The 13,559-nt window shown below is 40.2% G+C and overlaps 1 protein-coding gene across 9 annotated transcripts in view; it reads right to left on the reverse strand.

Annotated features, from left to right (window-relative positions):
- Positions 1 to 10,904, reverse strand: part of plekha5 (pleckstrin homology domain containing, family A member 5) — an 80,879-nt gene extending 69,975 nt beyond the window's left edge. For all 9 annotated transcript variants that reach the window (XM_079683562.1, XM_079683570.1, XM_079683569.1 and 6 more), the window contains exons 1-3: positions 10,780 to 10,904; positions 10,605 to 10,681; positions 9,459 to 9,516 (exon numbers count right to left, since the gene is read on the reverse strand). In XM_079683562.1, coding sequence (XP_079539688.1) covers positions 9,459 to 9,516; positions 10,605 to 10,681; positions 10,780 to 10,871 — 227 coding nt within the window. In that variant the 5' untranslated portion in view covers positions 10,872 to 10,904. The remainder of the gene's footprint in view (positions 1 to 9,458; positions 9,517 to 10,604; positions 10,682 to 10,779) is intronic.
- Between the last annotated feature and the right edge of the window lie 2,655 nt (positions 10,905 to 13,559).

Genomic DNA, 13,559 nt, shown 5'->3' on the forward strand with positions numbered 1-13,559 from the left:
AGGTTCGAGAATAGGTGTATTTGGCAAAGGCTTGTGCCCTCGATGACAGCCGGAAATTGGAACAAAAAAGAGATGTATCTCTAAGATGAAACATAGAGAGCCATCACCTGATAGCAACTGGGACTAGTACAGACAAAGACTCTCTTGATAAAGTTAAAAGCAGACGTGCCTTAAGTTCTCCATCCTGGAAAATAATCCTTCCCGTAGGAGAACAAGAGGAACAAGCTAATATTAGAGTGTGCAAACAACAAATGCATCGCAAAACCCTCAGATATTGCCGAGGATACTTGGCCTGATGTGCATTTTCACAGAGAAACTGTCTTAATCAGCACCTGGGGCAGCCACTGACATCAGAGGATCTCTCACACACATGTTCACACTCCAAACACCAAAACACATACACACTTTTCTACCAGTGCTAGCCAGCTGGCGGAGACCCCACAGAGACTGGAACTCGTGAGAGCGGTCTGAGCAGCTCAAAGCCCGCCTCCATGACTCTCCGTGTCCCAGTCAGCACCCACACTCCCAACAGAGAGCTATGGAGCTGGAGATTGGGATGATGCACAGCAGATCCAGGTCTTCTGGTTTCTCTCTTAAATCACATTACACACACAGTGAGCTGAGTGAGTAGCGAGCGCTGACAGAGTGAGTGAGTCAGCAGCTACAGCCATCTGAGAGTAAACACTCTCAGAGCTCTGCCGTTTGAATAAGACGTTGTCCCTGGTGTGCCATTTGTTAATGTTAGCCATGTGTTTGGGAGCTAATACGTCTTTTCAAACATAATATTACATACAGGCTTCAAGAAGATGATCGTCACTATTATTTGGCACACTGTTAACATTAAATCAGTGTATGAAAAAATGAAATAGGTAGAGGCAAACATCTGTTTTACAGCTGACAGACGTTTAATACTATGATAGACTTGTATACTCGAATAACACAATGCTTTTATTGTTCAATGAAGTTGTCATTGTGTTTGGATTTTTTCTGGGAGCTTAAGTTTCCTCCAACTCGCAGGCAATTCATTGGCCCGTGGGAGTGAAAGAGGTCGTGTGTCTTTGAGTGGTGAGCTGTCCAGTGAGCGCCCTACCTCTCACCTTTTGTGTGCTGGGATTTGCTGCAGCTCCAGCAGAACAAATGAAAAGAACTGGCTCTACTTGTTGTTTTTATAATACATCTCTGGAAATGCTTCAAAGTGCTACCAGCAAGGAAAGACACACCGAGGGAAGCAAAGCCTGACACATCAATGTGAACGTGGACTGTGATTTAATTGAAAGAAAATGCAAAAAGAAGAACATCTGTGTGCGTTGCCCCAGCAACCCTGCACAGGAGAGGGTTAATCAGTTCTGAATGGGTACGTTTCAGCAGTGGGAGTTAACTGGTATCATAGTATGACACCTAAATGTTCTTGCTGCCTTAGGGTTTCTACAAAGTAACCTCCTCATTTCTACACTTCCTTCCTGTTGGCCCTACCCTGTAATGAAGCCATGTGACACCTCCACTTTCAGTTCATTATGGCTTTAGTTTTATGCACACAACGTATATTATATTAATTGTTTACATTAAATACCAAACACACAACACACGATAGAGATTGACCCACGTGGCAGAGTTTGGAGAGTGAATGTGGCGTGCAGTGCACACTGATTATCAACGCTGGTTTAACACATGAACGGTTGATTAAATCTATTCTCAACGTGTCCCAATTTACAATGTTACACCTGCCAGCTAATCAGTCACAATTATTCCCTCTGCCATGGTATTAAAAGATGTATCCCTACATAGTCGGACTACACTGAAGGCTGACCACATATGCTTTGGGGTCAGAGAACACTTAATAAAGCCCAGTGATTGGTCACATCTGTCTTTACACTAGGGAGCATTTGATTGGAGCAGGAGCTTTAACCGTAAAGTCAATATTTCACCTGATTGAGTTGAATTAGTCGGAATGTGGGGGACCACACATTTGATCACCTATTAAAGGATCAAATAAAGTATATAGCTTTATCTTGCATTTAATTTCAAACAATTCCAACCACATGGTGACCTCTTTAACTCTCACTTCTGGGGCTGGATTGACAGAGTTTCATAAATGGTCTGATAAGGCTCTGCTCACAGACACAAGCTTGGATGATTCCTCAGAGAGAACAGAGAGGCTTTAAAGTCTGCTATAGCCAGGGGTGCACATAACTTTCTCAGTGAGTTACTCAGATGAGTACCTGGAGTCAGTGTTTGGTACTCCAACTTTATTGGTTGTACCATTGGTACAAGTTATTTGATGAAGCCCTCTGTATCGCGAACGTCAACGGGGGGAGTGGAGTACTTCATGACCGCAGAGCGTGAACGTTGTGATCAGCTGTTTTAGCGCAGTTCTCCAGTGAAGGGGGGGGGGTCTCCCTCCGCAGCCGGTTGGCGTAGTTTTGGCACAATTCCGTTGTACAGACCGACGTTAACAGCAGCCCTGTCTGTGCACACAGAGACCGACTCTGTCGTCGGGTGATCCAACCGCCTTCTGGAAAAGCTTCACAAGTACGTCGGTACGCAAATGCGCTTTGTGACACAAGTGACGGTACGCATTTCCGCGCATGCGTACCAGTTATGTGCATCCCTGGCTATAGCTGAATATCTGGCATATATAGGGGGTCGACAGGCACTCACATCATGGTCTTCATCAAAGATCAAAACCTCCACTAAAGATGAAGCTACTGTAAAGCCTCATAAAGAGAAAGGTGAACAATAGGAGCTCTTTCCTCAAATTGTCCCTGAGCCTTTGGGATGTTTTACTACTTCACTTTAGCTGATGTCACTCATGAAAATGAAAACAAATCCCCTATGCCTGATGTCTAATCCATTCTTCAGATGTCTGATAAGATGCTTCATTTCACTGATGCCCTGAAGTGTCAGCCTCTGAAGTGTCTGCTGCAGAAATAAAACTTCGAAAGAGCCGAGAAGCAAGGCAAGAGCAGAGACGCTGATGTGGACAAGTTGATGAAAGGTGACACTTTTTGAAATTGAACTATTCGCTTGAAAAAAAAGCTAAAGCAATTCATTTGGTTTCGTAAAGTGTCATGTTTTATAATTGGAAGGGTAACTTGATTGATGCTAGCTTTGGAGGTATTATACACTTCTGCTCAACTGCAAACTAGGCCTGTCACGATAATTCATTTTGTTGGACGATACATTTTCCCGGAAATGATTGCGATAAACGATAATATTGTCGGCACCGTTGTAAGACCATTTTAGACCACTGACATAATGATAATATATCATAATGATTCAAGTACATCCTTTCAAACAGAACTTCCTATTGGACATTCAACATTGCAAATTAAATGTGAAATAATATTCAAATATATAAATTATATATAATAAATAAAACAAAAAAAATTATAAAAAAATATTAAATCAGACACAATCAAAACAATAAATTAAATAGACTTTGGCTGGAAAATCCAAAATATTCCCACACCGGAGATGGAGTTAAGTCATGCAACCAATTCCATTTAACTCCAAATTCCCCTCGAGTAAGTCACGCGTTGTCTCCTGCTTGTCTCTATATTATTTCTTTGGCTGCTACACTGCTCCACGCCGAGTGTCCCGACCTGGCTGTGTGTGAGCCTCGTCGCTTACGGCGCGCCTGGCCGGCAGCCACAGCACACCTGGCTAAAATGCTGGTCACATCCTCCACGCATGTAAACGGCAATTCATCGAGGTAAGAAAAGTTATCGAGTTCATTTTTATTTATCGTACGATAAGTCAATTAATTGCTTATCGCGACAAGCCTACTGCAAACATCAGCGAGATAGCAGATAAGTGGTTAACAGAGTGGAGCATTTATCAGGAGAAAAGCCAGACATGTCCCTCAAGGAGCTGTGAAGAAGCTAAAAGGGATTGCATATTGGATTTAACATTGACTGGTGCTGTCCAGAAGCACATCATCCAATGAATGCTTATGTTGCTCTGTATCTGCTGGATGTTTAAATGAGAAGCTATGTGCTCACAAGTTTGCAGATTTTAGGGGAAACTCTCTGACAGAAGCATCACGAAATCTCTCACTTGTTCTGGCTTTAAAAATCTCTAAGTAAATTATTATGCCTTAATAATAGTTAAAGAAAAAATCGAAAAAATAGTCGTTTTTACCACATTAGTCACTAGGATGAACCGAGGCTCTAATTGTTTCGTTTTTTAAAACAGTCATCAAAAAGGTGATTTGTTTATTGATCTTTTAGTGACAATTACCACAACTGAATATTGATCCACATGAGAGCAACCGGATGCATTACTTTTAAATGTGCAGTCAGCAAGTGCGTGGACCTTCAAAGCCCAAAATGAGCCAACAGCTACACAGAGATCCAACTAATGAGATGTGTTATCATTATTGGGCACATTTCAGTTGACGTGCTTTGCTCTGTTCTGAGGGATGAATCAAGCAGCTATAGAAGTAAACATCTGAATGAAAGTGGAGGTTGAGAGCAGATTAGTACAATATTGATGTTTCTAGTTGCACTTTATAATGATGATTGAAAGCGGTTCATTGCCCTCAACATTCATTAACATAATGCTAGCAAATGGATCATTAATAACTGGGCAGCAATAAAGCAAGACTTTAGCCATTGAGTATGCCACTGTATTTATTACGCACTCATTATTCTCTTAAAAGGCTTCAGCTATGTCATTGTTTAACCTACATCAGTTAGCCCTGACTTCAGCAGTTCACCTCCTTTTACAGACAGACTAGATGAGACACGAATAGCAAACAAGGAGAGGAAGGCCTTATGGGATCTGCACCTGTCTATTCATAAATAATTGCTGTAAACAGTTCATGCATCCATGAGGCAACGATTGTAATCGATGTTGTAATCATGGTCATCACTCCCCTACCAAAATATTATGAAGCCTTGTGGGAAACTGACGTCCCCCCCATTTACCTGATAAACACTTCTGAGAGGTCGTCACAGGTCAGCAGCACTCATTAGCACACAGTGATAGACAAACATTTTAACCAAACGCTCCTTCAATTGCCCAAATCATGTCCCCTGTCTTGCTCAAAATGAAGCTTAAGTTAAAATGTGGGATTATGTGTCACAGAGATAAAATAGAAAACACAAATCTGCCAGATGGCACACTCATCAAAACCCTGCTTTCGTCACATCAAAAACAAACTGACCCGAAACTGCACTCTGGGTTGCTTTAGATTGCTGTTGAACCGGGAAGGGCATACAGAGGAAATGTCATGAAAATGAAATGACTCTCTGTATAGTAGGGCTGCTCAATTAATCCTATTTTAATCAAAATTACGATTTTGGCTAGCAACGATTATGAAAACAACATAATCGAAATAAAACGATTATTATTATTATTTTTTTTATTTTATTTTTTTTATTATTTTTTATTTATTGGTTTTTCAGTTCAATTATAGTTAAAGTTCAGGGTAATCAACTGTTAAAAACATACTGTTCACATTTGTTTTCAATAAATGGATGCTTTCCAAGTAAATCGTTTTTAATAATCGTGATATCAATTATTGACCCAAATAATCGAGATTTTTTGCCATAATCGAGCAGCCCTACTGTATAGCATGCTTCATAGAGCGTATGCAGCACACAGTATGTCCATATCTATGATGTCTTCAGCATCAGAGAGCCCAGCTGTGGGTCGTTGCACAGAAGTGTAGTTCGATAAGAGATAAGCCTCCCAGCTCTGGACAAAAGGTACCGAATAACAGGCGGGTTCATCTAAAGGTGGAGAGTTACTCGGATGTGTCGGATTATTCTCAGCAGCGGTAGAATGGCTTGATGGAAATAAGTGTTCTCTGATTTCTGAACGCAGTTGTGAGAGCAGGACCAAAAGCTCCTGGCTGGAAAAGTTGAATTGAATATGACTAATGGGTGGCTGCTATTGACCTCTCCTCAATGAGCCAAAGTAGATGTATTTTATTGGTATGTGTTCTTCAGACAAAACAAACAAGCCCCATTGAAAAGAAAATAATAGTTGAGCAGACGCAGCAGGCAGCTCAAGTTTTAAAAAGCATCCCCTTTTTTCATTAGTCACAGCTTCAACACAATGGCTTTAATTATATGTCTGTCTGTGAATTAAATAAAGAGGCTAATGGTTTGCACATTTGCACCTCCTCATTATCTCACTCTGTTGGTTGTAAAGCAAGTGATGTCCAATTGACACAGAGCCTAGTTCCCCAAACTAAAGAGTCGTGTTGGCATTGGTCCACTTGAAAAAAAACACAGCAACTCAAAAGAGAGTGCTCTGTCTGAGGAGAGCAATAAGCCACGACTGATTCAATTACCATCTGCGCTGACCTTCACTCATTCAAAACTCACAGTGCCATAAAATAATCAAATCTTCTGATGCCTCTGGTAAACACTATCACACCAACAAGAAGCACCTTCCATCCGTCCAAACACATCGCGTCAGAGGAGGCTACGTCAGCACAATCTGTTTCTCGATGCTCACGCTGTGTAACCCGATGGTAGCAGCCAAGCCACACAGCCAATGGGAATGGGCCAGCCCCCTTTGCAGGCTCCAAACAGACCTGAGTCATAGAAATGTATCGATGATCAAGCTTTCAACGTATATACAGTAGGTCTGACAACAAGAGGAGAGGGTTTTTTGTGTTTAAACTAGGCCTTTTTTTATGAACATTCAAAATGCAAAAACTGAACTAATTATAAACAATACCAAATTGAGGACAACATAATGATATCCTACTGTATAACATACAGCATATATGTATCCAGCTTCCATCAGGCTAATGGCTTAGGAACGAGTCTGTTATTGGCAACCTCACATAAAGCCTTAAAATATCCCAAGTACTGTCCAAGACTGTTATCACATAAACTTGTCAACAAATCTCTATGTCAAAGGAATGAGTCACAAGCAAATGACCAGGCATGGTTTTTCATAGGCCACTTACTCGAGTTATCTTCATCACTAAATACTGACAAATTGAGCTGTTGCCTTGATTTGACAAAACTTGTTTATCAGCCAGCTCAATGACACAATACACATGCACACAGCAGTGACCATGCAACTGGAATTCTGAAAGCTTTTGTCAAGTAAACAACAAAGAGGAAGCGCATGGGTTAGTCCCAGTACACAGCCTGGGAAAATGAGTGTCACTAAAGCAGTCCAAACAAAGCCTCTGTCACATGTGGGCCAATGATCTGTATTGCACCCACAAAATCTGCATCAGCTTAGATTCCCCCACTTAGCAGGCAGTGGAGTATGTCGTATGCCTTCTAGTATTTTCTGCGGGCCCGCAATTTTTTTTTTATATACGGGCTACGTAAAATAAGTTTACACTTAATTTGTCGGGCTCACAGTTTAGCTTTCAGTTAATCCCTTTTGTGTAGTGTTCAAAAACAAATGACAGCTATTATAGGTATGTGACATGCACCGCTAATGAATGACAGAGGGGAATACAAGAAGGTCTAATGCATTTATAACTGCTTCATTAAAGGTCATAACAGGGATATATCCTGAGGCTTTTTCTCTGTGCTTTGGTATCTTACTAGCCAACTGCCATTGTACTGGTCGGAAAAACATGTTACTAAAGGATTCCATTCTGTTCACCTGCTTCAAATCATTGAAGAAAAAACGAATAAAACCACTGAGCACAGGTGCATCAGCGAACACATGATTGCTGTAAATTGTCCAATCTAGTTTGTTAAAGAATCACTAAGCTTTCTATTGCTATCAAGATGACTGAAGCCGATTTAAAATTGTTGTAATTGCACAGTATGATATTAGATTCACTGTCATCAGCTGAGCTAATACATAACAAATAGGCTGTATTAGATTATATGCATATATTAAGTGGTGAGATAATAAAGTTTTGAACCAATAAAATGATCTTATCTGTCCGTGTATCTCCTTAAGCCCCACAGTCTATACTCTCTGAATCCTCTGTGAAACCTGTGTACATAAAGTGTATCTTGTATTTTGCACACAGCACGGTGACCTCTGTTGACAGCTAAGGAACATGGAGAAGAGCAAAGGAAGTCATACAAAAAAAGCAGCAATCTCTTCTGCAGCTTTGAAGGACTAAACAGCTGAATTCAAATGAAAACTCTGTCTGAAATGTAGCTAATGCACGCAGTTTAACCGTTTTTTTCATAACGATTAGTCTGCACTTCTTTGCCATCACTGTTCCAGGATCCCATTGATAGACTAATGAATGTTGTCCCTGAGTCTGTTTTGCACGGAGGCGCTGTGATAAAACACTGGGATATAAAAGTACTGCTTTTCAGTCGACTGCCTGGCAACCTGCCACATGAAGCTACTCAAATTCACAAGGAAGTCGAAGACTGAGAGAGAATTCACTGAGGATAATAAGACACAATATCCTACATGTGTAGCCTGTATATTGCAATGTCTTCAATCATACGCATCCTTGTGTTCTGACAGAGGAATCCATTTGCAGCACACGGTATCTCTAAGTGCTGAATATGAGGGGTATTTCGATGGGACGTACATAATAACACAGCATTTAAAAGCTACATCCTTGGACATAAAACATTCAGATGATGAATCAGTGACGACTGAATGACAGCGCTTGAGATCTCTTTTGATCAGACGAATGCTTCCGGCAATCATGGAGGGGAAAATATGAAATGTACTCTAGTTAGGGACTTTGTAACATAGCCAACTACGAATGTAAATCTTGTGGATCCTGGTTTTCAAAAGGAACATAAACTGAACAAATCAAAGTGCTTTCACGGACATGGAAGATATATGAAATGTCCTCCTGCCCACATAGCACCAACAAATGAGCGTGTACTCTGGATAGGAGGTTCAAACAAAACCAATACAGGGAGAATTTAAATAGGAAGTCTTTTTTTAAATGTCCTATAATACCGTAGGTTGGCATGTACCTACATAATGTTTTCCAACATCTACTTAAAATAAGTTGTCATTTTAAACTGTGAGCAAACTCTATAAACCCAAACAATGAGGATAACCCATGTTTTCTAGCGGATTAATAACTGTCAGAAAACGAGAACACGTTGTACTTTGGCTCAACTCTCCAAGTAGGCTTAGCTCTGAGCAAGGTAAGTCTGAATAAATAAAAACAGCTCACAAGAAGACAGCTACCACACTTTGCCCACTTTATCTAGTATTTGCACAACGTCCCAGTTTAATCATTAACTTTAGTGGTAGGCTTTCTACATTACAGAAATTGTGAGTAAAGGTTCCAAATGTACAGCCTTGAAAAGTTTACTAATAATACAATGGATTTTTTCAGGAGAAGTCACGCATTAGGAGGGGGTTTTCATTTATCTGAGGTGATAAACAAATCACCAATGTTTATAATTAGGGCATGCTGCAATTATGGTGACATGAAAAGAGGAAGTGCCTTGAGTTGATATGGCCTGGTCAGATATTTGTCTGCATGTTCTGGTGTCATGGTGGGTGTGTCATGTGGAGGGAGGGTTTTAACTCACTTGATAAAGCACCGCGCACCCTCGAAAGTATATCCTTCTTCCCATCCAGTCGGTAGGTCTGTAAAAGAGAGAGATGTGGACAAAAACAATTTAACATAAACTGGTGAAACAAACAGATGTTGTGTGTATTAAAGCAACTAGGGCTATGCACTAGCAGCTGTTTATTCACACGCTTAGATTTAGAGCTGCAACGATTCATTTATTAAAATATAAGAACAAAAATACTGTTCCATCACAAAGGCAAATAAAAGCAATATATTGTCACAACTGGATTTGCTAAATATCTGTATTTTCTACTGAAATTGTACTCTAACCATTAAGAAATTATCATAATATTTGCAAATGTTGTGGCCATCGATTAATCAATAAGTCAAGCAATTGTTTTCAGCTCTAAATACTTTGGACTGTGGGAAATTCTGATGGTCATTTTTCACTATTCTGACATTTGTATAGACTTTGGTGATTCATCGAGGAACAAATCGTTAGTTGCAGACCTACTTGGATGCAGCAGCCACTTAATAACATTAGTGGGAAAGCTCTGCAGAGACTGATGGTTATAAGGAGGCTGCATGGTGATTCAACCAGTGAGACACATTGCAAGGAGCTAGTTATGTCCTTATAGCACACTGCGTATAATATTGGTCAAGAGCTTTCTGTAGTGGTGGAAGCTTAGTGTAAATGTACAACTAACATTACAATTCAAACTCCTGTTGCTGTCATTCCTGTCAAACTGTGTGTCTTTGAAGCGTACATATGTTTAGGGCTGACGTTATATGGTAAACAGGAAACGTCGAACCTTAAATAAAATGCTTCCGAAATTAATTTACATGCTAGTTGTTCGTAAAAGTCGTGGTTTTAAGACTTCACGCTTAACGTCCACCACTCGTCAACTTAACAAGAAAAAGAGACTAAAGGCTCACGACTAAGTGGCACGAGCAGGGCAGAGGTGCGCACGAGTGGGCTCACTTCTCACAGCACACAAAAAAAAAACACTCGTGCATTCAAACACGCAGCAAGCATGTCACCGTATCTCCCTATCTCCCAGTGTGGGAAGTGTCGGTGTGGGGTTACGCTCCACAACAACACATGACGGCGGACATGTTACACACAATACAGAAACTTGACAGGCGTTCAGTGACTCCTCACCTGGAGTTTTCCTGTGCCCGGTTATTACCGCCTCGCCACTCACTGGATGCAGCCAGGTTGTACTCTTGGCTTCTTCGCTGTTGAGAGAGAGGGGCAAAGCAAGGCGTTTATTAATACACGGAGACTTCTTTCGAAAACGGGTGGACATTAGTTGAGTCTATGAAGGGATAGTTACTTAATGAAGAAGACACGTCCATCACGAGTAACCCCATAACTCCAGGAAGACGGGAGGCACAAAATCCACTCGGGTTGTAGGTCCGCCGCCATGTCTGGCAATACTGTATGACAACCGCGCGGCTCCGCTCTCAGCAGCGCGTACACGGAAACCTTGGCAACGGCGGTTAGATGAGAGGAGAGCAGACAGGTATAGTTTGTCTCGGAGATTATTTAATTGCAGTGGTGTAAAGTAACTACGTACATTTACTCAACTACTGTAGCCTACTTGAGTAACATTTTTGAGGGATTTGTACTTTACTTGAATAGACTATTTGAATGTGTCAATGTGTTTCAATGTATTTCATTACTTTCAATTTCAGATATTGATTAATAATGTGAAATATCTGCTAGGCAACAGTAAAATACTTGAGTTACACCTGGAGTAAATCCACCAGCTACCCTGCAGAATAAAAAGGGATTAAAATAATGCACCTTTACCAGCTTTTATAGACACATTAATGCATCAATAATTATAATCAAAATCTATGATCAGAGGTGGGAAGTAACTAGGCTACATTTACTAAAGTACTGTCGTATAATTTTGAGGGATTTGTACTTAACTCGAGTATTTCAATTTGTTTGCTACTTTGTTCTTCTACCCCACTACAATTCAAAGTTGAATACTGTTCTTTTACTCCACTACATTTATTTAATATCTTTAGTTGTTTTGCAGATTTTGATTCATTAAATAAGCATCAGTATTTATAATCAAAACATATAACATATTATTCTGAAATGGTCCAATTTGCAATGAGTATTTTTACTTTTGGTACTTTAAGTATATTTTGATGGCAATACTTGTGTACTCTTACTTGAGTAACATTGTGAATGCAGGACTTTTACTAACTGAGTATTCACACAATCTGTTACTTCTACTTTTACTTAAGTACAATATCTGAGTATTTCTCCTACCTCTATTTTTGAATACATGCATTGATGGACATCAACATTATGTTTGTACGATATGCTTTAAATGTTGTTGTTTTCTGTTGTTTGAATGTTGACTAATTTGTTTCTTTTGTGTGGATGTTGATGCACATTGTTATTCACTGGCTGCGTTATGGTTGCCTTCTGCTCGGCTGTGGATTCACATTGTTCTAAACAAAGACCTCTCAGCAGTGTGAACAACCATGGGGGCAGGGCCAGATAATCCTGCCTTTGCGCCCCAGGGCAAAATTGATCTGCTGGACCCTGGGCCCCTATTTATTTTATGCTGCCCCGCCCATTTTTATCACATCCGGTTAGTTAGCTATCAATGACTAAATTGATAAACATGTTAACCATACAACATTCCTTAATAACAGCCCGGTTACATAGCATACTTCCATAGAAAATATACATTGCGTACATACTCTCCTTACTGCCTAGTGCCTACTGTTTAATAAAGTTTAAAGAAGCACAAAACTCAAAAAGTGAAAGTCTGAAACCTTCTGGCATATCGGCCCTCCTAAAGATGGTGCCTCTAGGTCTGGTAATAGCAGGAGCCACCTTGAGACATCATGTTAGATGGTACCGCTTTAACGATGCACAATCCAAACCAAATGATCATATGCAAAACCAGCTGACTAACAGTTAGCCTGCAGTTTATGTGGCACCTAGTGTTCTGCTGCTTGACAGTTGCCGGTTTCGCCTGGTTGGTAATCCAGCATTGCATGGTGGTACAGACTGACAAACACACACATAATAACACACACCCACTTATAACTCTGCCTTTTTATATTCTTGGTAGCTGCTTTCTGTTCCTCATTGTGCTATGACACTGCAGCATCAGCCTTTCACACCATACAAAGACAAGTCATACAACACCACTGCATCTCAATCAATCAATCAATCAATCAATCAATCCATCAATCCATCAATCAATCAACAACTGTATTAATCCTGCAAGGGGCATTTGGTTATGAGCAGCTTATGTCATGTACACAGGCAGGAACATACAGGAAGAAAACACACAGATACACCCGGGAGCACAGATGTGGATAATTCCAATTTACACAATAAATAGTTCATAGCATCACAATAACAAATAAATAGTTTTCTACTTACCTGGGGCAGAGCAATGCAGCTTTTTAGTTTTATGAAGTACAAAAGAACTGCTTGTTTTCCCCCCAGGTAATGCAAAGACAGCAGTTCGTGAGACGAAAGGAACATAATATTCTACAAAGCTCAGCTTCATGTGATCTTTTATTAAACCTGCATCAATTTGAGGTGGAGAGCAGACGCTGTAAAGCATAACCCACAGCTAAATGGTGAACAGTTGGAGTATTTATTTTTTGAGAAAAAGATACAATACCTTACCCGCCTTAGCCCCAGCAGTTCCATTACTTTCAATTCCTTTTTAGAATATTAATGAATAATGTCCATTAGGGTGGAAATAATTGGATTCGAGGTCAGACTGATACCTGTATGTGCTGGGATACCCATGGGACCAACAATCCAAGGTCCCTGCTTCACAGTTTACCAGTGGGCAGCTCAAGATTTTCCCACTGCATTTCTTGCCATTTATAACGTTCAGGGAAGAAAAGTGAAACATACAAGAACCATTTATTTCTGACTTTTAAAGTCATAACTCACGAGCACAATCTTTGGATTTAAAGTCATATAAGTCAAGATTATCCATAAAAGTATTTATACGGAAAATAACTCAGTTGCATTTTATTCGACATTTTACAGGAACCGGGTCACAGTGATGATTGAGAACTCAACAGCTGACCGAGTCAATGTGCAAGTTTGCATTGA

This window comes from Notothenia rossii (assembly GCF_949606895.1).
Source record: "Notothenia rossii genome assembly, chromosome: 5".
Taxonomy (NCBI): domain Eukaryota; kingdom Metazoa; phylum Chordata; class Actinopteri; order Perciformes; family Nototheniidae; genus Notothenia; species Notothenia rossii.